This window comes from Heterocephalus glaber, unplaced genomic scaffold, assembly GCF_053883595.1.
Source record: "Heterocephalus glaber isolate CG9 unplaced genomic scaffold, H.glaber_assembly_v1.0 deba00000738, whole genome shotgun sequence".
NCBI lineage: Eukaryota > Metazoa > Chordata > Mammalia > Rodentia > Bathyergidae > Heterocephalus > Heterocephalus glaber.
The window spans coordinates 1,238,700-1,265,577 of NW_028258161.1; the positions used below are offsets into that span (position 1 = coordinate 1,238,700).

Here is a 26,878-nt window from a genome sequence, read left to right on the forward strand (position 1 = left end):
ACTTTTGCTGTACAGTTGGTGTCTGTTATAATTAGGAATAAACTTTGATGATAAAGTAGGAAAGTTACACACTCACACACGCACGCACACACACACACATCTACCTGTCTGTCTATGGGTGTGTAGATGGAGAGACATATGCACCTCTTGACAGAAGCTTCCCCAAAATGGTGGGAAGTTGTTGGGAGTCCCTAGGTATCTAGTTCCATGAAAATGTCTATATTAAAAGTCCCTGTCCTTAATGATAAACACATCTTCATATCTAATGCTAAGACTCTTATTAGAAACATTAAACTATGCAATCCATAATGTATTCAGTCTTTGGAAATGCCAAGCTACACCAAATCATTATACAACAGCATTCCCAACACAACTCCCTCCCAACCCACCTCTTCCTTGGCCTCCCCATCCTAAAGCCAGTGACCCCTCACATAATATGGTTGCTCTATATGGGAGCCTAGCCATAGAGGTGTAGGGAAGACTCAAGAGGTGAAGTAAGAATTCTGCATGGAGTACAGGTGGTCAATGGGGTTTCCCACTCTGGACTGCAGGGGCCCGGCTTCTGAGGTTGCTAGGAAACAGTCACCCAGGTTACTGAGGGAAGTGTCGTCACTATCCAGGTCATGGAAAAGGGGCTCAGCACCTGAAATGGAGATGAAACACTGACATGAGGGTCTGGAAGAAATGATTCACGACAGTGTTAGGAAATGTAGCTGAACTCAACATGTGTGGCTTTGGGGGACACTTTCTACTGGGTGCCAGGGAATGGGTGGGCATGGGGAAAACTATATACAAAAGGAGGAAGCCCATAAGCGGTGGTCTTTCTAGGGGACTCAGATCCAAAGTGCAACAAGTGAACACACTGTAAACTGGGATGGGACGCAAAGTTCAACTGAGCGCATCTTAAGCCAATGTTGGTTATCCAGGTAGTGAGGAAGGGGTGAGTGAAACTCATCACCGGAGGCTGGAGAGACAGAGTAGGGGCACTACAGGACTTGGGCCTCAGAAATGGCTTCTGGGTGGATGGTAAGAAAACAAACATAGGGTCTTCGAGGAAGGCTAATGAAACCTCCATAGGGACATTAGCCCCTTCCAATAGTAAGAGTATACAAGGTAGGATCAAAAACCACAATGTATGTTTAAATCTTTTCTAATTATTACAATAAGACACATTGCCATTTATCCCTCCCTCATGTTTTAAACACACTTATCCCATCATTCTTGCCACGTTCTGAAACAGTTCTGCAAGTCCTGTTTTGTGTCTTTGGTTGTGCTGTCATAGCTATTCTGAATCCATTCAAAATGTTTAACTTCCGTGGTCATTTTGACTTTGGAGAAGACCCAGACATTGTGTGGTGTCAGACATGGTGGAAAAGGTAGATGAGGACACACTGTAATGTTTTTATGAGACAGCCTTTTCACTGGCTGGCACTTGGCAGCAACATTCACTATATTTTTATTTATTTATTTATTTATTCATTTATTTTTATTATTATTATTTTTTGTACTCAGGATCGAACTCAGGACCTTTGCTTGCAAGGCAGGCAGCAATACTACTGAGCTAAATCCCGGGCCCTCACTGTATTTTTTAATCACACCTCATAAAGACACTCATGAAACAAGACTTCTAGAACTGCTTTCAGAAAGTGACAGGAATGATGGTATAAGTGTATTCAAAGCACTGTCTTTTAAACGTGAGAGAGTATTTTGAAGGGGATAGTCTCCAATGTGTCTGTTGATGTAATAACATTTTTTAAACTGTCAATCACCCCTTTTACTTTGTGCCTTCTGTCTCCCCCAGTTTGTACTACACAGGAAAGGAAGGCGTGGTACCTCTCCTCAGCTAATGTGCACCCCAGTGGAGGAGCCCATAGAGCACCCTGGGGGACAGCAGAGGGAGCCCTGCAACCAGGCCCTGAGGGGGAAGTACGTCTCACCAGCATTTCATATAAGCAGGACAGGTGCAAACTGGCATTTCTAAAACTTGTTGTGGACTTTAATTACTCATTTCACTGCAGGACTTACTACTGGAGTCTTTTCTGGAGCAAGACTCCTGAGACTCTGAACATGTAAGAATTTGCAAAAGAAAAAAAAAAATCCTTGGGCCAGGGATTTAGCTCAGTGGTTCCAGCACCTGCCTCTCAAGCACAAGGTCCCAAGCTCGATACCTGGTACCATTAAAAAAAAAAAAAAATCCTCATTTACCCTGTTTTCCCATAGCCATGGGTTGAAGAGTGGTCCAAATGTGACATGTGTCTTTTTAAGAAGCAAAAAGGATAGATATCCTTGGAACGTGCATATATGTATCTTCAGATGTACGTATGAACAAGGTTGGACAACGAAGGCCTTGCAGAGAGTGGGATCTTAATAGAGATTTCCTGAAGTTGTTTTTAATAATTGGGAAAAAGTTAAGATCTGTTTTGTTAATGTAAGTTAACAAGGCTAACTGATACTAATCTGATACTAAGGTTTTGAAGGATTGCTGAATAAAACTACTGTTTGTCATAAGGATAGTTTATCACACAGCACACTGCCTAACACCAATGCTTCATTCTTTGCTTTGCTCTGTATACAACGCTGTAGCCTATGTTTGACCCTGAAGTTGAACTTTCACCTTCCACTCCAAAGTTCGCCCCACCCTACTCTGTCTCCATGCTTCACCAGCTGAATGATGATTTAAGTAGAAATCTGGGCAAGTAGGGGAGGCTCAGCTAAGAAGCTTTGAAAAGAAGAATAAATGGAAACATCACAGATGAATATGAATGTGCATCTTCCTCCTGTAGCTACTGGTTAGGTGACTCCAGCTGTATTCTATGGGACAGGCATTCAGTGTGGGAGCCTCAGTGAGCATCTGGGAAATGCGTAGATGTGACTGGAAGGGAACAAGAACCCTGCATAGGCAAGGTGTGAGAGGGCCCCACGGGGCTTGAGTCTCTCTTACCATAGGGGTGCATGTGATCTCCAGGCATCTGGGGTGGGGTGAGGCCCTGCCGGAAGGGATCAGAGGTGTAGACACTCTGCTCGATGGCCAGGAGCTGCTGTGGGGTGGGTAGAGGTGTGTAGGGGTTCATGATCCCTTCCAGGCCAGCACTCCCACCACCATTTGTCTGAGCTGTGGGGAAAGAGGAAAGCAGGTCATTGTCAGGTTGCAGCCCAGCACCCCAAACCAGATGTCATATCCGTCACTGCCAGGTCCCAGTGTTACCGCACCTCCAGGGCTGCTTAAGTGTCCCTATGCCATGGCAGAGCAAGGGATCCAAGAGACATCAAAGTAGAATACTGGAGTCACGCTCTGGCTCAGAACTATTCAGTACCTGTGGTGATTACAAATGGGCACAAACCCCAGGTGGTGAGACTCAGAGAAGGCCCCTTTGGAGGCTGGTGGCTGAGCAAGCTGTGTGATTGCAGATAAAATTATTTTCCTGGCCACTACTTTCCTCACTTACAAAATAGAAGGGGATATGGTGACATCAGCAGTTCCAGCCTGGGCCTTACGAAGGCACCATCACCTGGGAGGTCAGAGATAGTGTGGGAGCTGAGCAATTGAGCTCCGAGAGCATCTCTGGACCACATCATTGAAATAAACGGATTGGTCACTGCACTTAAGTTTGGCAAGCACCGGAGTGGATGAATCTAAAGATCCAGCAAATAATACACTGTGAGCCCAGTAGTCAAATGGGAATCACAAGCCTGGATCAGCTGACCTCCCAGGGCTGACACGAAGAACTACACCCTGCTACACTTTTGTAGCTTTTGAGAAATGGAATCATACATTCTTGCTATGAACATGGCTCTATTAACTCCCACAGTCTATATTTTCCCCATCCTCTGCTTTCTTAAGTCTGCCCTAGGAGTTGCCCTGATAATTCTTTAAACAAAACCCCAAGCACTACAACTCTGTGTCCTTGAGGTGGCTCAGTGTGTCCTCCCTTTGAACTTGTTGGCCTCTATGGAGTCAACTCACATGGCTCTTAATAAGGCCCGCACATATCTGTGATCATCTTTGAACATAACAGAGTCCCAGTAGTATAGAGCTAGCAGGTATTACTACTCCATCCTAAGGATGCATAGCCCAAGGCACAAGGACATGGGAAAGTCAGTCACAGATCAAACAGTATTGTGGATGGAGCTGAGAACAGAATTCAAGTCTCCTGACCAGCTTGCTGTTCACCCTTCCTCCCCAGCACTCATACCCATGTATCAGTTCTTCTCTCTATTGGTATCTACCATGTTAAAATATCATTACGTTTAGGGGATAGGAAACTAAGGGAACTCTTGCTTCAAGAGCCCAGCTCTGGATTGAGCCTAGACCAGGGGTCAAGTATAACTTAGAGTCTATGCAAGGACAAGAGGCTCTGCAGAGGGGCCTGACAACCAACTTCTGACCACAAAGCTTTCCCAGGGCCATCCACAGACCATGCAGGAGCTTGTGAAAAACTCAGAATCTCGGGACCCAGACCCTTCTTTTTTTTTTTTTTTTTTTGGTACCGGGGATTGAACTCAGGTCCTTGAGCTTGCAAAGCAGGCGATGGAACCACTGAGCTAAATCCCCGGCCCTCCAGACCCTTCTTGTGAGTTGGAAAATGCACTTCAGGACCAAAGATGATCTATGTGTGTACAAAAAATGTAAGAAGCCCCACGCCAATGCACAGACCATCCAAGGAATTCTCATGGATGACCGAGTTTGTGTGAGGGGCACATTCCTTTAAGGGTGACATTGTTCTAATACAGTGATTTTGAATAGTTCCACCACCTTTCCTTCTGCACTCTCTTCCCCAGTCTTCTTACCACCATCCCTATTTTTAAAAAAAATAAGGTCACATCTAGGTAAGGATAAGTTAGGCAGCATAGCTGAGAGGAATACAGAATCAGAAAGATGAGTTCTAATCCCAGTTCCTTTCCTTATTGATCTAGGACCATGTCCTGATTTGCAGAGCCTTTGTTTGATCATCTGTGAAATGAGAATAATAATAACTTTTTGGCTCACTTCAGGTGGTTTTAAGACCTGGTTGATATGTTTGAGAATATTTTGCAAATATAAACCTTGGTAAAGGAGTTGATGACTATTTTACTATACCTATTTTCATTATTTTGGAAAGAGATGCTATGGTTTGGATATTAAATGTCCCCAAAGACACATATGCTAAAAGCTTGGTCACCAGCCTATGGTGCTACTGGGAGGTATTACAACCTTCAGGAGGTAGGACTTCATGGGAATAAGTTGAGTCATTGCGCATATTCCCTTGAAAGGGAAATTTCAGCCCCTTCTCTCTTTTTGTTACCTGTCCACTAAGCATTAGCAGCTCTCCTCCTCCACACTTTCGCTATGATTTTCTGCCTCACCACAGGTCCAAAAGGCAACAGGACCAAGCTACCATTGACTGAAACCTCTGAAACCATGAGCCAAAATACATCTTTCTGCCTTTAAGTTGATTATCTTAGGGATTTTTCTTACAGTGACAGAAGGCTAACATAAGGATTAAGTCAGTGTTGTATTTTATTAAACTGATTACCTAGAAGGAGGACAGGCCAAGATAAGACACAGGACAAGTTTGTGACTCTGTAGTCCTGATCTAGGTAGGCACAGGTCAGGGAGCTTGGATAAGGCTAAGCCACCTCCAATCAGCAGGTCTAGACTGTGGCTCACATGCCCTCCACACTTACAAGTTCCTGGTAGCTCAGTCCTCACTTAAAAGGTCTTATCTCTCAATGGATATGAGGGGGGCTTCATTGAGAACAGATAGGTCACTCCAGGCATTGAGCCACCAGCTTACCAGAACTGAGCCTCTGTGTGTTCTGCTGGTCTTGCTGCTGTTGCTGCTGTCGCCTGGCCAGCTTCTTCATCTGACAGGGGAGGACCACAGGATTAGGAGTTAGGGAAGCACCAGCTCATGCCTGAGCCATGAGGGGAAAGGGGAGTGAAGCCTTCCCCCTTGGTGAGAGAGTGGTTTGCAAACTAGAGGGAGTGTTTCCCAAGCTTTTGTTCAGCCAAGGAGCCACACCAGGGGAAGCACCTCAAGTGGATACGTCCAGGGCCTCTTATACTTTGCAGTGGGAACACAGCTGGGAGTGGTACATTTGTCTTCTCAGAAATGGATCTCCTTCAGCAAGTACAACTTGCTACTTATGCTTGGACAGCTTCACGTGAGGTAATAATTGTACAAATGTGGATGTCTCAGCCAGGATAGATGTGGAGCCAGGGCCTCTGATAAGGTATAAGATGGGCCAAGAGACTTCTCCCTTCCCTCCCCTGTCTGCTGGCCCTTGAGTTTATGACACCACCCTGGAGATTCATGTCTCTAGGTAGGAAGCAGATTTTAACCCAATGTTTCTCAAACTGTTCCGTGGAACATCAGTGTTCTATGAGATGTTAACATGTATGCTTTTAGTCTTTGTGTGTGTGTGTGTGTGTGTGTGTGTGTGTGTGTGTTAGAGGGAGAGAGGAGAGAGAGAGAAGGAAACACTACATTTAAAATTTTTTTCTTTATTGCAAGATTTTTTCCATATTTAAATGTGTTCCTCTGCTTTATGACTTACTGCCCAAACTTACTGCCCTGGGGAGTCTTTTTCTCATGGAATAGCACATCAGCAGCCCAGTTTTGAAAAATTCAGTTATGGCAGTGCTACATTAACCAATCATGATCATATAAGGGCATTGTAATCACCCACTGAAGACCAAAATAGCAGAGGAACAGGCCAGGACATGGCCTACTTAGAAGTAGGAAGATAAATGAGCAAAAGTTCACAACATGGGCCAGGGATTTAGCTCAGTGGTTCCACAGCCTGCCCTGCAAGTGCAAGGTCCCGAGTTCGATCCCTGGTACCGAAAAAAAAGAAAAGAAAAAAGTTCAAAACAAAGACTGTGCTAGGAGAACCCAGGCATTGATGGGATTTGGAAGACAGTATGATGATTTGGGGCTGTGGCAGTAAGGGGCAGTCACTGGAAGATGGGAGTGAGGTCATTTGTCCCACCATGCCAAAATGTTGTCCGAGACAGTTGTATGTGTGCTTTTTGGGTTTCTCTTTGAAATTTTATAAAAACTTTGGTATCTCGATTAAATAAATACGAGTTAAAAACAAATATAAAGAATATGGCTTTTCATAAAGACATTTATTTATACAAATAGCTGGCCAGGTTCACATTCAGGGTCACTGGAAAAATAAAAGTCATTTCACTAAAACAAATGCCACAGAGCTTCTGTGGCTGAAATAATTGTTGATAACAGAATGTTTTCATCGAGAGAGCTTCTCTGTCCAGTGAGTCCAGGTTAGAAAGCCTGGCACCAAGTCTAATATCTTACTGGTGTTGTTTCAGGAAACAAGCAACCCAGAGACCCATAAAAAGAAGCAGCAGGATTACCTTAGCTCTCTGGTTCTGGAACCACACCTGGACAACACGGACACTCAGCCCAGTCTCTGCAGCCAGAGTCTCCCTCACCTTGAAGAATGCAAACATTATCAGCGTAGAAACACTGGCAGAACACATCCGACGCACTACATGGGGAGGCCGACAGGCAGATCTTCCACATTGGGTGTCCCAAACCTTTTTTTTGGTACCAACGACCAGTTTTGTGGAAGATATTTTTTTCCATAGACCAGGAGGGGGAGCAGAGCTGGGGTGTGGTTTGGGGATGATTCAAAAGAGCACACAACCTAGGTCCTTCACATGTGCGGTTCACAGCAGGGTTCTCACTCCTGCGAGAATCTAATGAGCTAAGCTGAGCTAACAGAACGCCAAAGTCAGGTGGTTATGTGACCCATGGGGAATGGCTGTAAATATAGATGATGCTTCACTTCCTCACCTGCTACTCACTTCCTGCTGCTCGGCCCAGTTTCTAACAGGCCTGGGGTTGGGGACCCCTGTTATACAGGGCTAGCTAGAGACTCGTATCATCATAAACCCACACACAAGAACAGACCTCCTTTCAGGTAGAGAGGTAACACAGGAAGGAAGACCCACTCATTTAAATGAAGGTTTCCAGAAAGTATTTCTGGGTTTTCCTTATTCTGAAATCAGGCCTTCAGGTGGTTCTTAGATATTATCGAAGACTACTGTGCTTTAGCTATAGACTATACACACACATTAACCTACTCAAGGATAGTTGAAGTTAAAGATCACTTTGCAAAATGGTTCTCTACTGTTCTCTTCGCTTGTCTAAATTCACCTAAATTCTTGGCTTTGTCCCTCTAGCTCTAGGTGACTTTGGGTGTTTTCTATTATTCACATTCAGTGTTGTCCTGAGCAAGCCCTTTCCAGAGAGCCATCTGGAAGCTGGCAGAACCAGGTGCACAGCTCTGATGTGGCACCTGCACTGGGGCTGCACAGAAATGAAGACGGTAGGGATCCAGGTAATAAAGAGATGAGCTGAAACATCTGCCAGCCATCCAGGCACATGGCAAGGCCCTGGCGAGACAGTAAGAGGGGAAAGGGTAAGCAAGCATAGACCTTCACAGAGTGGGCCTGAGGGACTCTGCCCCCTCCCGATGAGTTCCAGAGGAGAAGGGACTGAAAGAGGTTCCTGAATACACACTTGAGTAGAGCAACTGCAGGCCCTGGGAAATACTTTACTTTTCTCACGCCTCTTGGGCTGAGGCTTAGAAGTGTGATGATTAGGCCAGGTTTTTAAGGCACAACCTTCTGCTAAGCCACCTACAACAGAAGTACACAACAGGCCCCCTCGCACCTGCTGACACCCTATCCATTCTGAGCCCCAGCTCAGAAGCCACCTGCTTCACAAAACCCTGCAGTCCCCGGACACAGCGACCTTTCCCTTCCTGCAGCTCCCCTGGCCCCTGGTATGTCATCAGTGCTGTTCTTGGCTTTACAGTGTGCATCTCCTCCAAACAGCTGGCTGGAAGCTGCCTGGGGACAGGTACTTGGCACAAGGCCATTGAGAAAGTAGGACTGCACAAAGAAGAAGCGGGTAAGCAGCACACTTAGCACTTTATACTTCCCTTTCTATAAAAACTTCTCTGGGAATGTAGGGAGCTGCAAGAGTAGAGACAGGACAGCTCTGCAGGTGAGTCTTTTCAAAAGTCAAAGTTGTGGCAAAACATATATTGTTCAACAGTTACCTAAATTATCCCTGCCCTGTTCTGTGTGTATGTGTGCAGGATTAGAGGGTGCTTCAACGTTGCTCCCATGTTGGGCTAAGCCCCATTACGTACTTGGGCCCATGGAACACACGTGGATGTGATCAGTGTGATATCCAGAGAGAGGTTTTCCATGGGCTTACTGCTCTGACATGGCCTCTTGCTTTATGCCATCCCCATGAGAACAACATGTTTGGGGGAGGGTTGTTACTTCAGCCAAGACCCTCAAATGAGATACTGGGGGAGCAGGCCTAAACCTGAGCTCAGCAAGGCCACAACCCACATCCAGAGCAGGAGCAGAAAATACACATTTATTGGGAGCCACTAAGATTTTAGGTTGTTTTGTCATCACAGGGAAAGTTAACTAATACAGAAAGGGATGCAGAAAAAATATAATACGAATTTTAAAAAACTATTTATTTGATGAATTTGAAACAAAGCATGATTTTGTCTATTTTTAGTGTATAAAAAGATAGCACATAGTGTACGGCAGGCAGTCCAATAAATTGTGAGTGCTCAGAAAATGGGCACAGTTATTTGTGGCAGGGACTGCGAATTGCCTGCAGGGTCCGTCTTCTCCCTCCTACCAATACCTGAATGCCTGAGTTTTAGCAGGGCACGTGGTAACCCAGGTAGAGTCATTCTCCTGCTTCTCGTGCAGGAAATACGGCTGTCAGACTCAATTTTGGCCAACATATGTAAGTGGAATTGGTGCGAGGAAACCCTGGGTATGTCCGTAAAAAGGCAGCTGCTTGCCTGGCCTCCACTTCTTCTTTCTCTGCCCTGGTGGCTGGAAAAATGGAAACAACCGCTGACAGCCCTTGGACTCCCATGATAAATAACAGAGCTGCTCCATCAGTTTTGGCTTGCTCTCCATTGGACGGTTATAGATAAGAGAAAAATAAACTCCTATCTCATTAAGACACTGCATTTTTTCTACAGATGTTCAGAGCAGCCTTATTTTTAACAGCCCCACGATGGATACAACCCAAACTCCTAGCAGTGGACAATTGGAAAAACTCATGGCACATCCATACAATAAGTGGAACACCATTCAACACAAAAAGAAATGAACTACAACATGGGTGAGTCCCCAGTTTACTGCACCAGTGGGAACAAGCCAAGTCCCCACCACTACTACCACCAAAAACAGTACATCTTGCAAGCCATCATATTTGCGTATTCTTTGTTACAGCATCTTGGTCTGTATCACAACTGATACCTATTGCTATTATTATTACTATTTTTCCTATTACTCTCCAGGAAATGAAAGGTGACACCCAGAGCCCCTCAGGGGAGATGAGCACACACGAAGTCATGAGGAGATTCTGTCACTTCCCTGGCCACAGCTTGGCAGTCCCTGGAGTCTCCATCAGGGCTCTCCACCTGCACAAGCTCTGTCTGATCGGCTTTCCCTACCACTCAGGCCCCCAGTGCCCCCTGGCATCCCAGGCAGGTGGACCCCTGTTCCACTCCCTTCCCATCTCCACTGCTGACCTTCCTGCAGGGCTTGGAGGATACTTCAAACGAGGCCTTGAACGCTCTCCTCTGCTGCGTCGTCAAGATGGTTCTGGGACGTTTGGGACGCTTATGGTCCTTGCCATCCTCAGTGGCTCCTTTCCCTGTCCCCTGGGCTGACTTGCAAAGACTTTCTTCATCATCACTTTTGCCTAAAAGAAGCAGAAAAAATGTCATCCATTCCCGCAAGGCACGTTCTAGAGCTGTATGTTGTTGCATAACAAGGCACTCGAATGCCATGCGTGTTCCCAGACGGCTTTCACATATGAGTGCAACAGTCTGAGTGCTACTGATGTACAAGCTTCCAGGAAAAGGCTCAGAAAAGCACATCTAAAGCCCAGAGGCAGGAACCAGAAAGTCCTCATTACGCCTCAGCTGTGACATCCTGGTTCCATTTTCACCAGCTACAAAAGGTGATCAAAATATATGGCAAACGTGTAAATTTTTTTTTAAGTTTATTATAAAAAAAAGACAGTGCCGCTATTCCCACTCAAAATACTTCTTCTTGCTTTGAACACACTTAACCCATGGTTCTTGCCACTTTCTGAAACAGTTCTAGAAGTCCTGTTTCCAAAGTGGCTTTACAAGGTGTGATCAAAATTGTGGTGAATGCTGGTGCTGAGTGTTGTCCAACAGAAAGGCACATTATAATGTGTCCTCCTCCACCCTATTCACCGAATCTGGCACCACGTGACTTCCAGCTCGTCCCTAAAGTAAAAATGACCGTGAAAAGTAAATGTTTGAAATCAATTCAGGAATTAGAAGTAGCCACAGTACCATAACCAAAGATGCTCACTAAGAAGAGCTATAACTGTTTCAGACAGTGGCAAGAATGAGGGGATAAGTGCGTTAGAAGTGAGGGTGAGTATTCTGAGGGAAATCAGTGGCAATGCATCTTTTACTGTAATACATTTTTTAAAAATTTAAACATTCACAGTATTTTTCAGCCACACCTCATATGTAGCCTTGGTAAGTTAAGTAACTCTTCATAACTCAATTACTCCATCTGCAAAGTTGTGATGTAAGAGAATCCACTTTCCTGGGGTTGCTGTAAGGGTCACATGAGTTGATACCAGTAAGACCCTCCAAATGTAGCTTGGCAAATGAGAAGTGCTCAAAAAGTGTCAGTTATTTATGTGATGCTCTAGATCTCATTTTCAAAATGAGAGTTGGAGGGGTGATGCGTAACTCTATAGATGCAGTGTCCAGAACTCTAGCCCCCGCCAGAGGTAGGAAATATGATGTATGGAAGGCCATCAATGACCAGCATTAGACTTTACCTATGGGCACAGACAACTGAAGAATGACCAGGTAACACCAATAACTCATCAACACCGCTTATCTACAAAGTAAATAACTCTCACTACAGTAGCTGTAAAAACCACAAGAATTCCTTCAATTCCATAATCAGAGAGGAACATGGGGGAACTTTGAAAGGGAATTAAGCTTCTAGGGAAAGTCACATTTTACTTCCTATGTCCACAGACTTCACACCCATGAGAAAGTGCTTTGAGGGCCTGGAAACACCTGTGACAGAGACTTCTATGTGGGGCATTAAAAGCCATAGGCAGTTGTGTCCCCATTTTCCTAAGAATCTCTTTCATCTCTGGTCTCCTGAAACTCCACTGTCTTCCTTCCCTCAGTGAAAACTTTGGCCCCAAGGGCTTCCCCTAGCCCAGGCCTTCTGCCTACCTCAAGAAAGCGCCGATGAAGACCACAGTCCTGTGCCACATGCCTTCCTTCTTACTCCCCTTGCCCCTGCACAGGATGCCCCTTTGCATATGTTGCTTTGGTTTTGTATTAGCTGAGTTCTAATTTTTTGGCTCTACCAGAGCCAGGAGACTTATTTCATCTGAAAGAGCAGTGCTTCTTCTTTCTATGGAAATTGAGACAAACATCTTGGACACACAGGGAACACTCAGTTGTGAGATCACTGAACTGGAAAGAAACTGAGGTAGGCAGGTATTCCCACCGCTGGCTCGAGGTAGAGCCTTGCTCTAGTTATGTGACGTCCCTAGCCAGCTTCCTCATCTGTACACTGACAACATCACCCACCCAGACGGTGACATAGTACCACTGTCATGTACCAGACACACATGCGGTGCCTAATACATGTTGTGGAAAGGTTGCCTTTTCCTTCTGCCTCATCCCTTTTAAGAGTACAAACAAAAGAAAGACCCTGAAAAATTCCACTGTGTCACTGCCAGGGTCCTCATGCCAGGGACAGCTCCTGGCGCCTTTGCCTGTGAGGTTGCTCTTTCCAAGGGGGATGAGAGAAGCTGGCCCAGCCCAACTTGGGTAAAGACGTGGAAAGGTCTTCCTAGAAGGAGATTTGCAGAACAGCAAGGAGAAAACAAACCCTGAAGAACTAAAAGCCTCAGGGAAATGACACCCTGAGAGCTTAAAAGGTAGAAAAAAGAAAGCCCCAGCTGGCACAGATTCGCCCCCTGAAGGCCCCCTCATCTGGCTGCTTGGCGACTCCCCAGTCCCAGTGTTCGATGCAGCAAATGAACCTCCCTAGTGGGATGAAAAGGCTGCTCCTTGGGCATTAGTGATTCTTCAGGAACATTCCTGAGGAAATAGGGCTGATTTTCCACCCCAAGGGGCACACCAATCTCTTCCAAGGCAAGTAACTCAAAGTGGTCAACCTTGAGAAGGACTGAGAAATTTTCAGTGCAGAGTACATTTTAAAATGAAATTGTATTGTCTTTGGAAACCAGTCTTATACCAGTTTGGCCAGTAAAATGGTATTTGCAAGTGTCTTATAGAGAGTCATTCTGATTCTTTTACAGTCATCCCTCAGATAGACTGAAGCAAATGTGTATTAGCACATTGGATAATGTAAGTATGAAAACCTAAAATTTAAAATAATGACAAGAGTGCATAAATGTTAGCAATGTGACAAGAGGTCCACAGCACAGGTTTTGGATTCAGATAAACTCTGGTTTCCATACCGGCTCTGCTGGTCACGTGGGAGTTTGAACACATTCCAAAGACTCGATTCTCTCAAAGGGAAGGTAACCATGCTGTTAAATGGAATTAAATGAGATGCTTTAAGTGAAGGGTTTAGAACTGGCTAGGATGCGATAGGTAAACATTATATAGTAATCATCATTATTACTACTGCAGCATAAAGGATGTATTCTTGGTCCTAGACATGTGTTCTCAGTAACACTGTCATATCAATAAGAGATTTGAGATAAGGGTTCACACTACCAGTGTTCATTTCTCTCTCTGTGCCTGTCTCTGTTTCTGGCTCTCTCCGTCTCCCTCTCTCCCTGTCTCTCTCTCTCCCTCTCTCCCTCTCTCTCGACATGACCCTAGCCAACAGAGAGATCTGGTCTTGTGCAATCCAGGTGGGTGGGTGCTTGGACAAGGTGTAGAAAAAAAGAGGGAGAGGCAGCTGGGGCTGGTTGCAGAAGGAAAGCGCAACTTCTAAACTCTGTTCACAGGCAGGAGGGTGAGGACTTCTGTGTCCTCCTACAGCTGTCACTCTAATCACCTGGCCTAGGGCGAGAGCACATTTCTGAAGAGCTGCTGACAACAGACAATAAAGGGGAGCTGTCTCCTAGGCTCCCTCTCAGTGCCTGACTTTGGAGGATGCTGACAGCCCTGTAAGAAGATGGAGAAGAAAACACAGTTGTGTCCAAGAGGAGGAGAAAGGGAATGGGTAGGGAAAGATGAGGAGAAAAAGAAGAAGGAGCAGGAGTAGCTGTGGTTTGTCACGGGAGAGCTTTTATTTGTGTGGTGTATTTTCTCCCTCTGACTCCTCCTTTACACCATTCAGTATCTTACTCCTTCTCTCTCTTCAGGTCCCCCATTTTCCTTTCAAGAAGCACTCTGTGCTGTAGAACAGAAGCCTCTAAGCTCCACTGTAAAACTCCAGAGAGTGAATCTTTTAGCCTTTGCAGACTTTATGGTCTCTGTCACACCTACTCAGCTCAGTCACTGCAGCACCTGCAGCACGAGGGAGTCAGGAGCAACATGAACCGGCGTGTCTGGTTCCCAGTGGACCACTTTTCAGAGGCAGGCACCAGGCTGAGCCCTGCCCTAGACCCCTGGTGAACTCCTGTTCTCCATCAAAACTTGCCAGTTCTTTGTCCTATTGCTTTGGGCTCTGGCTCTGGGGCAGGAAGCACTGCTCATCTATGAGGAGATACCATGTGGAGTCAGATAGCATGGTCTGGTGTATTCTCTCCCACAGCTCAGTACAGGAAATGCCTGCACCTGAGCACTCACCAGTGTAGATGTTCATGTGTCCTGGTGGGTCTGGGTGACAGAATGGTCAAGATGGAGAGATGGAGGGGCATTTTGGACCCACTTAAAATACAGACACCACACCCAGCTGCCAACAGGAGCTGACCATCCCCCAGCTCCTGCTATTGTGTGTAAATTTGGGGGTCATAATGGCTTCCCCCGACTATCTTGGGGAATTTCCAAGCATTTCAGGGACATTCACTGGGAGTCTCGCCGCCTTTCCTTTCAGCAAGGCAGGCCTGCCAGACTCTTGGGTTCCAGCTTCCCCGTGAACATATTCAGTGCCTGAAATCCACACTTAACAATTTGTCCAACAGAAAGGAAAATTCAAAAAGCTCCAGCAGACTTCATCCTGAGCCAGCAGGAGTACTGGGGAGCAGAAGATGAAGAAAAACCTTCAAACAGCAGAGAAGTGGGGCAGAGGGATCAGCGGCCCCTCTCTGTCTCTCCATGCGAGAGACTCCCACACCCAGATGCAGGCAGAGCGATCCCTCATCATTTAAGCTGACACCCCTCAGCAGAGATGAAAGGAACACCACTCGCTGCTCCCCGACAACAAATGTCAGCATCCCTGGAGGCCATTTAGACACAAGCACAGCATAAATCTGACTCCTAGTGGGGAAGCCCTGAGATTAAGTCTCCACACACAGCCTACCAGAGTGAAATGAATTGGCTTGGCACACAGTTGGAACACATTTCTCAGGGCCTTTCTTTCCCCTTTCTTGTAAAAAGAAAAGAAAATCTGGAATGGTTCAGGGCCGTTGCTGTTCCTCCCACTCGTTTATGACATAAGCAATCGCAGATGAAAGCCCGGGCCATGGTTTATGGCTGGGAGACAGAGCTGCACTACCTGTGGGGCCTTGTAGATTCATTTCAGGTTGTTGGAAAAATCCCAACGGCCCATAAACAGGGCAAGAAATATCTGAGCTTGGCCCAGGAGGTGCGGGTGAGGGAGGGGATGAGAGACCCTCGTGCTAGGAAACGAGAGGCGGGAACAAGAGGCCTCAGGCCTCGGATGCTTCCCCAGTGACGAGCCTCATAAATGTCTTTCAGGCTGGGGGAGGAGAGGAAGGGTCTGGGATTTGTTGTGGCTGGAAGAAGGAGGGAGAGAAAAAGAAAGAAAGGGGGAATTTAGGAAGACAGGATACACAGGAAGCTATTTCTGTCACTGCCTTGTGCTTGGGAGCTGGAATCCGATTCTTCCTGAGAGTGGCCCACTGGATGTGCTGAGGTCAGAGTGGCAGGTAAAGAGCAGGAGGTGGTGGCTTCAGAAAAGCCAAGTTTCTGCAGCTACTGTTTTGAAACTGCCTTACACACAGTTCTTCAAGGTCTCAATTCAGACCCGAAACAGGTCCCGGGAGAAGAGGGGATGGGGAACTTGTTCATTTAATCATGCACTCAATAAGCACGTACTGGGGGCTCATGTGTGAGGAAATATACACAAAAACAGCCAGAGAGGTGAGGAAGAATCAGCCTCTACTCCCATTGTGAAGAAAGGAGATCTGAGAGCAACATATGGTAACTCTGCTCAGAGGAATGAGGGGAGAGGACCGGGAGGGCCAGCAGCACAGGTGTCGCTGGTGCACAAAACAAGTGGCACTAAAGATGAACAGAGGCTGCCGAGGAGAGAGGAGAGAGGGGAGAGGGGAGGGCACACCAAGGAATGGACTGTTCCATAGTGTGGAAGCAACACGGCAATCTGGGGAGGGAAGCTCATCCCGGAAGCTCTCCCTGCACACTCAGCACGGTTCTATGCACCGCGATGAGACAGGAGCAGGAGAAACAAGGCTGCTCCCAAGAAACAGTCCACGGAGTTGAGAGAGGTGAACATGCAGGAGACAAGAAGGAACATGAAATGGTTAAGTTCTGCAGGCACAGTAAAAACGAACTAAAAATGTGAGCATTTACAAAAAAGGAGTATCGATCAGCCAGAGACGTCAGGGAAAGAGGAAGTGGAATTGGAAAGGCAAGGGGAAGATACAGGTGTTCTAAAGAAGGGCTCAGCCTGCCCAAGGCTGGGGAGAAAGTGGAAGAGCCGGCACAGAGAGGAGTAGGAGGCCTTGGCTCAGGCCCAGGTGCACCTCTGGGGGTGGAGAGGCCACCTGCGTGTATTCAGGAGATGTCATCAGCAGCGATGAGGCCTGGGTGTTGAGGGAGGGGGTCTGTGGCTGGAGCTATGAGGGGAAGCATAAGGCCAGGGTACAGGGCACAGTGGACCAGGAAAAGCACAGGTCTCGGCTTCTGAGTTGCCGTGCTCCTGTGTGGGTGACAGCATCAGGCCACACATCCTCTGTAACTGGCCCGAGGCTGTCTTTGGGTCCTGGCCCTAGACAAAGACCCTGAAAAAATAAGGAAATGCTTATGCTGCAAACACTCAGAGTTCTATACCAGGCCCTGCGTCCAGAGTACAGACTTCATCTCATCTCTGCGGCACAGCCTGAAGGGTCTTATCATAACCTGACTCTTCCCAACCAAAGAGTAACCTCAGCCTCAGAGAGGTTCAGGAATGAGCCACAGCACACACAGGGGTTGGGTGGCAGGACTGGGTTTCCTGAAAGCCCTGCTTAGTTCCAATCCCATGCCCAGAGATGCCCCTGCAGGGAGGAAGGAAACTTTAAACCAGCAAATCAGGCATCAGCAAATGACAGCCATGCATGCATGCCCTGGGCTAAGAGTTCAGAAAATTGGAATATTTTGTCTCCCATCAACAATGAAAGTTCATTCCGTACAACAGAAGAGCATGTGGAGTACTGGAAAGCACCTCTGACCATAAAGAGTGAGGTCTAAATTCTAGTCCTGATTTTGCTACTTGGCTGTTTACCCTTGTTTAAAACTTCTCACATTATAAAGCTGACCATAGAAGTGCACAACTACAATCGTAGCACTGAGGGAGGCTGAGGCAGGAGGATCTAAAGTTCAAGTCCTGTCAGGGCAACTTAGTAAGACCCTGTCTCAAAATAAAAACAATTTTGTTTAAGGGCTGGGGATATAGCTCATGGATAGGGCATCCTGAGTTTTATCTCCAGTACCACCACCACCACAAAAACAAAAACACACACACAGCAATACCTCTTTACATTTTGAGACTCAATTCCTTCATCTGCAAAATGATTTGAAAATTCCTTATGCTTACCTACTAATGCTTCCCTTGCATCATTTAACAACTTGTTTATGACAACTTATTTCATTGTTTCTACTACAATTCTATGAGGAAGGAAATGCATTTTTTTTGGTAACAGATGAGTAAACTGAGACTCAGGAAGGGGATGGTGCTATCTTGCCCCAGGGCACACGGCTGGGACACTGCTGCTTCTCCACACCTGCCCCACTGCCTGCCTGACCTCCCTGGGCTACTGCCACAAGATGCTGGAAGTACCTGGTACTTGCAGATGTCAGGTGCTGTGTGACTGTGAGCCAGTGGTGTTGCTCTTATTAAAGAGTGAGGAAAGAAAAGGATCGATTGAAGGGGGGCTTCCCGGGGGCAGAACAGTCATTCTGAGCTCCTGCTGGAAAAGTCACTCTTTCCAGTTGAAAAGCGACAGAGCTTATTGAAATCCCCATCACCCTCGACCCCCACTGCCAGCCCTGCTGTTCCTGTCTCTCCCGTGATGCCCTGCCTGGCAGTCCCTGGCATCCCCCAAGGGCAGGCTCAGGGAAGTGCTCCAATCACAGAGCACCAAGCACTTCAAGCACAGAGCAGACAAAAGCCAGGCTGCTCTCCTGAGCGAAGCCACAGGTAGTGTTCCAAGAAAGACACCTTTGTTCGGGATGCCTGCTGCACAAGAGGGCTTTGCACCAGGGAAGGGAGGGGCCAGGTGGGTCAGAGCCAGGGCATCCTGGGCTGGCATCCAGGCCAGCCCCATGGGGAGCTATGTCTGCACGCCAGGAGGACTGGCGGCTGCCCGAGCATGGATGCTTCTCCTTCGCCTTCCTCAGCTGGCTAGTGTGATGAAGGGAGACCTTGTGCTTGGCAGGCATGTGGGGAAACAGGACAGCATTGGTACTGAATGGTGGCCTTACTAATTTGCCTAAGTTTCAGGCCTTTGGATATTTGAATAAGTCTTATACTAACGCCAACCCTGGCTCTACACACACAAACACACACACACACTCACACTGCATCTTCCCCTCTGAATTTTTCCATCTTTCTTCTTCCCAACTGACAAAAACAGGACCATGTGCAATCCAAACTGATAAGCACAGGAGTAAATGCTGAGCATGCCTTTTCATGGAACACTGACAATCAGAACATCAGAAGAGTCCTCTACATCAGCACCACTGCATTCAAATCAAACATGAATACACTAAGAGAAAACCATGACTTGTTCTATTTGAGCTATGAAGCTCATAGCATGTTGATTCAGATGTCTGGGGCCCAGAGCTCCGTCCAGATGAAAGCTTAGTAATCCAGTTACCTGAGAGTTCATTAGGCAGGGAGCATGACATTACATTAGGTTTATATTAATAAGATTTGAGTGTGTTTGCTCCAGTTTAGTGAGTGACTTAAGCAGATTAAATACCATCACTCTTTGGAGTAGTACAATTTTACTATATCAATTATTAGTCTTCAGGAGGATAAATTATCTGAAAGTATTACATTGTTTCTAGACAGAGTTGGAAGACAAGGGGTTAATTATCACTCCAACTTTTTTCAAAAGGCCAAGATAATTTTCAAGGTGGGCTGAGTTTATCAAACACTACAGACTTAATCCCAGGAAGAGGCTACCAGGATGGTCACAACCAAACAGACTGCTTGAGGCCTTGGCCACCACACCCTGGTTCTGAGCAGCCCTCTGCTTGTTTGGAAAGGTAAACAGAGGGCCAGTATCAAACCTGGTCTGTGCCTTCAGATTACAATCCGTCCCACAAGTCAGGGATGGCCATCTGAAAAGAGCAGGGGATCATTAGCCACCTCCACAGCTGAGGCACAGCTCATATGAGGTTTATTTTAGTTGAACTCTGATCTAAATTTCTTTCATGTTGATACTGAGTCCACTGATGGTCCGCTAGTTCATCAGTAACCATCCAGGTATGTTTCAATAAGGAGAGGAGAGAAAGCCATGAAAAAGTAAAGTTCAAAATTATGGTAATTAGAGATACAGAGAGGAAGGAGGGAGACTGAAGAAAAGAAAACAGAAGTGAGGAGAGCAGTAAGTACTGTAGGGCCCTGGTATGATGTGTGATCTAGCTAGCTGGACTAGAACATTTAGTGTCCAAGGGTAGCTTTAGAGAAGAGCAGGAGGAAGTGGCCAGGAGCCTTAGCCCTGGACAGCTGTGCTACCTTTCAGAACTGAGAGATTTCAACATACTTCCATAGCCATGGTTCTTCACAGGGGAGAATGAAAACAAGGTTCAAGCATTAATATTTTTTGCAGAAAGGGTCTTCCCAAAATTAATATAAACTGACTATAAATGCATAGTGAACAGCATTGCAACCATCTGGAAAATATTTATGGTTGTTACCCTTAAATGAAATTTGTTGTCCAAGATAATCCTGATTTGATGAAATCATTGCTGTCAGGGTCATCACAAAAAACTTGGGTCTTTAGTTAGCTTTGACATTCTAACAGGAAACCCTCGCCTTCACAATTCTGTTCTTATATATAAGTATAGAGTTTACTGTTGAAATAGGGGTTAGTGGAAAAATACTGTTATTCTAACCCTAAAATCAGAACCTATAATACCAATATGCTTCAGAAGCACCTGCAGGGCTGGATTAAACACATGTTGCTACTTCTTGTCCCCAACGTCTGATTCAGTAGGTCAGGGATGGGGTCCACAACTTTCCAGTTCTAACCATTTCCCAGGGGACACTGATACTGCTGACCTGGGAACCACACATTGAGAATGGCTGACCTTTCTCTCCCCTTCCCCACCCAGTTCCTGCATGCACACATGGGTTCAGATTAAGACTGTCTCCCAAAGGCCTTATTATGCACTCATAGGTGGGTCTTTTGGAAGAAGAGGGTCACTGGCGGCGTGACCTGGAAGGGTCTATCTCCCTCCCCAGATCCTCCTTTCTCTCTCTGCTTCCTGGCCACCATAATGTGAGCAGCTCTCCTCCATGTAGACAAGTGATGGGGAACCTTTTAGAGATGAATGCCCAAACTGCAACCCAAAACCCACTTATTTATTGCAAAATGCCAACTGCAATTAAACCTGAATACTGAGGGATTAGCTTAGAAAAAACTCATACATTAACATCTTTTGTCTTAAAAGTAAAACAAGTAACATGTGTGCTATAGGTTCACCACCACAGACCTAGACCCTTCCACTATGCCCTTCCTGCCTTGGAGCCAGTCAACTACTGACTGAAAACATAAGCCAAAATAAACCTCTTCTCTTTTAAATTGTGAGTGTTGGGTAATGTGTCTCATGGACAAGGAAAGTGACCAACACATGCAGAGTTGTAGTGAGAGCATCTGAAGAGATGGGCATGATCATAGCACCTTCGTACTTGCTACCAACCCAGAGTTTTACCCCTTTTCCAATATTTGACCAAATCTTCAATGATTCCTGCCAGTTTTCACAATTAAAGAAGAATAAAACTAGGAAGGCATGGTGGTATGTGCCTATAATCCCAGCACTATGGGAAGCTTAGGCAGAAGGATCACAAGTTGAAGCCTAGACCGGGCAACTTAGGGAGCCCCTCTCTCAAAAAATAAAAGTACTAGGAATGTAGCTCTGTGTGAACACCCTATACCCTGGGCTCTCTCCCCAGTGTGTGTGTGTGCGTGTGTGTGTGTGTGTGTGTGTGTGTGTGTGTGTCAGAGAGAGAGAGAGAGAGAGAGAGAGAGAGAGAGAGAGAGAGAGAGAAACTATGTTTAAAAAACCTTTTTGCCCTGTAATTATAATAATTGTATGGCTGGAGCGAAACATGAGGATAACATATGGTGACCTAAGGCTGACATAGACGTAAACAGGGCTGGCTTTGGTGTGCACTACCTTTAAGCACACTACCAAGCACAGGCTCACTGCTCCCTCCTCTTTGGCAAGGCAATGGCTATTAACAGAAGGGCCAAGGATATGCATGCTGGTAAGGGAACAGGGAACCACTGCATCCTTTACCCTCATGCTTCAGTGGATCTCTTCAGCCTTTCTTCATTATCACCTCCTCCAGGACTGGGGTAAAGTGCTGAGCAGCCCTTCAGTTTGCAGAACCCAGACGATTCCAAAGCTGTGCATCTCCCACAAAACACAAATGCCATCAAATATGTCTGTTTAGTTTAGTGTCCCAGATCAAGTCTTTCAATGAATCTTCCCTTGTGGTCAGCTGTTTCCTCTCCACTGATGCCAGTGAGAGCTAGAGCAAGAGATTAGTGAGAAGCTTGGCCAAGGAGAAGTAACTTGACACTTGGGAACACCTGAGCCTCAGGGAAATACAGGTTGCTAATGGGCTATCACAGCAGCTGAAGCTTAGCCCTGCTATGGGATTATTCTGATAGATATGCCACACTGCATACCATAATGGATGTGCACCTGAGAAGTGGTGCAGAGATCAAACTTCTGTTGAGTTGAATTTTATTTCACTATGAAGAACTTTGTTGCCATCAGGCATGAATAAATATTTTTCAATAGACAGAGGTCCTTCGATACTTCCATCATTTATGCATGCACCTAAAATATTTATTTTGCAATACTCTTAATATACATCCATGAACAAGACAGAAGAACTGACAGTTTAGGGAAAGGAATGATGGGTCAACAGGACTTTCCGAAGCAGGATGAAAAGTGTAAGGTGGAGGGTTCTGGGGAATAAAATGGGAGGACATCTAATGTGGTCATAGAGGATTGAGAGAAGATTTCCCAAGAGATGTACAAAGCATGAGATAATTTTAACAAAAATAAATCAAAAAGGCAAGACGAGGCACAACTGAGAGGGACATGGACAGTGAAGGGGTAGAGGTTGGGCAGAGATGACCAGAAAGGTGGCAGAGTCAGAAAAGTGAAGCTGTTAGGAACAGGGGGCTCTGGAGTCAATAGACCTGGGTTAAATGATGATTCTTCTGAGAACAAATTATTTAATTTTTGCAAATCTCTGTTTCTTATGCTGGGCACACATTAAGCATTTAAGAAATTCCAAACATTATTCTTAGTCCTAACTCTAGAATCATGAAGTAACATCATAGATGTCATCTAAGAAGATCTCATTATAATGCAAAATAACAAAAAGCTTTTTGTCAGTATTTTTTAAAAATAAGAAAAGGAAAAGGGAGAGGGAAATCAAGTCACAGAATGGGTGACAGATAAGCAGGTAATTGCCATACCTTTTAATGGGATTTTTTTGGGTCACATCGGCAGCAGATCTTTATTGACCCCGCATAATGTTGACACCACTGTTGTTATAGGCTCTGAAGGTACAGTGCAGTGCTGAATAAAACCGAGAAGCCCCCTTCCTACAATGGAACTTACCTTTCTTTGGAGAAACACATCTTAGAAATAAAGAATGAACCAAAGCCTTATAGAATCTTCATCAGATTTAAGTAGCGGTAAGTAGGTTCTGAAAACAGGATGGCTGTGCAGGGGACGTCAGTGGTGAAGGACACCTACTTCCTCAGAGGTTAAGAAACTGCAGAGGAAGTGGCATTTTAAGTGACAAGAGAGAGCAGCCCGAGTGGTGAGGTCAGGCAGAGGCAGAGGCAGAGAGGCCATGGCCCGGGCACCTCATGCTCAGCTGTCACACCTAGGTCACAGTCCATAAAGAGGAGAAGGTGGGTGTCGAGGTAGGAGGCAGGTCCCAGACCATAGTAGAGCACAGAGGCCATGACAGGGAGTTTGTACTTAAGTACAATGGGAAGCTACTGCTAGAAACTGGAAAGATGGGAAGAGAATCCAGTGCCCCGTTCCTTACCTACTTCAAGGCTTTCATACTTTTCTCCCTGTCCCATCCACTCTGGAAGGCCCAAGAAAGCCTCAATGTTACTAAACAAATACTGACTTTTAAAATTTCTTTCCACTATTTTGGGTGCCTCTAATGTTCTTCCTTGTCTTTTCATGTTTCATAAGTTAAGTGCCATTCTTTGGCATTCAATTTATTCTTTCCTTTCCCTTTGTCCCTTCTTTGTCCTGAGGACTGTCTCTTACAATATGCTACACTACCTAGATTCAACTAATAGGAAACATTTACAAGGCAGTCAGAGAAAAGGAGAGACCAAGGAGTTACCTTGACCTCCCTCTCCCTTGCATAGTGTCTCTGGCAGCTGCTGCATCTTCCTCCATGGTGCCAGCTCGGCACCTGACAGACCAACAGCAGCTTTGGCTTCTGCCAGATGCTCCCAGAAGTTGCATCACCTCCTCCCTATGTCCCTCAGCTGAAGGGTGGTAACAGCTTCCCTTAGTTGCTAATTTGTAGACTGTCTCACCATCCTGATCTGTTTGCATCTCAATCTCATTAGATGCATAACCAATTCTCTAATTAAACTCTCTCATTTAAATGTTGACAATTGTTCCTCTCCTCCAGGTTGATCTCTCCATGATTCACTTCTTGAGTGTGGTAAATAATTTCACAGGTTTAGCAACCGTTCCTTCATGTGCCAGGTGAGCACATCCAGGCGCTCTGTTTCACTAGTCATACTGAAAACCGAGTTAAATCATCTTCTCATTTCCTTTTTTATTGTTCCTGGAGCTAATTTTTTAGGGATCATGCATGAGAAGCAATTGCATAATGAAGCATGGTGAATATTTACCTTAGAACTTAGATTTTACAGCCAAAATGCCTTGAAAGTTGGTATTAGAGTTCCATAAGCAGTCAGCACCATGGCCAGATCCTAGAGGCCAAAGACAAAAACTGAAGGCCAGCAAGAACTTGAAAGGAAACTTACTCCAGAGACTGGACATAGAAAGCAGACAGCTCATCATTTTTACTTGTAAAAGCTCTCTTCAATGTGTCCAACATCTGTGCTGTTGTGTCACATACAGTTCAAACAGCGACAAATGCATGCTGCATCACCTCTGGGAAGAGCTAAAATTCAAGTATCTCTGCAACTTGTCCTGTAAATGATCTATTACACCTCACCAAATATAAGCTGTCTTTCATTGTAAAATATATTTTGGAGATCACCAAGAAAGAAAGAAAATGTGGTCAATTAAACTTTGATATAATGCTTTTCTGTAGCATTAACTATGCCATGTTCCAATTTTGGACATGTTAAAATGTAACCTGAAGAAAACTATCTTAGAATACAAAATATGGCATCCACTCTGCTTTAGGTAACTGTTCTCTTCAACAAGATCAACTGTTTAAAGCATTGGTCATTCTAGAAAACCCCAAAGCTCAGGATCTTGGGGAGGACATCCACTAACAGAAGTTATAGATGGCCTCTGCTATTAGTCACAATCCATTCATCTTGTCCCAAACAGTTTTTTGACCATGTTATGTGGCACCAAAGGAAGCAGCACAAGGCCCTTGATGGGTGGAAGCCTGGTGCTACACTTGCCTCTACAATGTGATCCTGGGCAAGGCGCTTAACCTCAGTTTCCTCAACTATGAACGAGGGAACTGTCATAGATGATGTCTTATATTCCTTTCAACTCAGTCTTTTGTGATTGTAAGTGAACAGGGAAAAGATGAACAAATCTGCCCTCCAGTTATGATTACTGAATTGACCATGGGTTTTCAGTCAGGAATGTTCTGTACCCTGGAGGCATTTGCAAATCTATGAAGGTTCTTGTAGTTGTTAGTGGATGGGGGCCACCAAAAAACAAAAAACACCAAAAAACACCAACAGTCCTCCTGCTAAGAAATGCTGACTGAGACCACTGTGGACCGGGTGTGTCCTCCTAAAATTCCTCTTTGAAACCCTAAAGCTCACTGTGATGGTACTGGAGGTAGCTCTTTTGGAGAGTAATGAGGTCAGTAGAATAGAGCCCTCATGAATGGGATTAGTACCCTTATGAAAGAATCCTAAAGAATTTCTTATGCTTTTTTTCCATCTGATGAGGATACAATGAGAAGTCATCAGTGTGCAACTCCAAAGAGAAACATTACCTGAACACAACCATGCTGGCACGCTGATCTTGCACTTCCAGCCTCTAGTACTATGAGAAATAATTTCTGTTGTTTATAAGCCACACAGTCTACAGTATTTTTTTGTAGGAACTTGAGTGAAGACAAGAATCTTCCATGACAGTGTTTGTGACAGTGAACAAAAATCTCTGAGCTTATGCTTTGTACCTGCAGTGATTTTATTTCTAGTTTATTAGAATGACCTAATGTGGGTAGCTATAGCAACTGTCACTTAGGCAATGCTTAAACAAATCTCTCCATTTGGTGTCTAGCAACCTGAGCTTTAATATTTTCCCATGATCTTGCCAGACTTCATTTTTGCTGGTGGCAGGACCAGCCCCACATATAAGCCAATAACTCCCTGCATAGGCTGAGAGAGTGGAACCAACAGATTTGCCACTGCTCTGTCACCTTGCTTAAAAATCCTCACATGCATGGAGAGTTATGACTTGCCCTGAGTGGAACATGATGGGAAATAGCCCAACATCAGAAAACAAAAAAGAAATTAGAGAAAGGGCCGGTGATTTAGCTCAGTGGTGCTGCCACCAGCCTTGCAAGCACAAGGCTCCTGAGTTCGATCCCCAGAACCAAAAAAAAAAATGAGAGAACATCTAGACCTGCTTCACATTCATTTGTATTTCCTCAGGTGAGGAAATTGAATCCCAATTAGGCAAAGAAACTTATCCAAGATCCCATGCATGCTTAGTAGCTCCAAATTTTGGCTCCAAGTTTCTTGCCTTGGATCCAGTGCCTTAGCTTCTCACCATGGTCTGCCACAGGAGGTAGGAGGAGAAAAATCCCTTGGCAGCTCAGATCCTGACTCTTGGCAGAGCAGCTGGCAAACACTTGTTGGGGATGGGTTCTTCTCAGTAACTCCATCCATGCAATCCAAAGGGCTTTGCAACAACAATGTCAACATTTGTGGGTAAAATTTCTAAAGGAAATTATTCTATCTTCTTTAACCACTAATATAAATAGTCTGGGCTTTTAAAAAATAGTTCTCGA

General features: G+C 45.4%; 1 protein-coding gene across 2 annotated transcripts in view; it reads right to left on the minus strand.

The window, feature by feature from the left end:
• Nucleotides 1-297: 297 nt before the first annotated feature.
• The window catches only part of Lmx1a (LIM homeobox transcription factor 1 alpha), a 146,368-nt gene continuing 119,787 nt past the window's right edge, over nt 298-26,878 (minus strand). For both annotated transcript variants that reach the window (XM_021244720.2, XM_087206823.1), the window contains 5 exons: nt 10,591-10,763; nt 7,361-7,438; nt 5,775-5,844; nt 2,942-3,112; nt 298-643 (listed from right to left, as the gene is read on the minus strand). In XM_021244720.2, the coding sequence (XP_021100379.1) occupies nt 483-643; nt 2,942-3,112; nt 5,775-5,844; nt 7,361-7,438; nt 10,591-10,763 (653 nt within the window). In that variant the 3' untranslated portion in view covers nt 298-482. The remainder of the gene's footprint in view (nt 644-2,941; nt 3,113-5,774; nt 5,845-7,360; nt 7,439-10,590; nt 10,764-26,878) is intronic.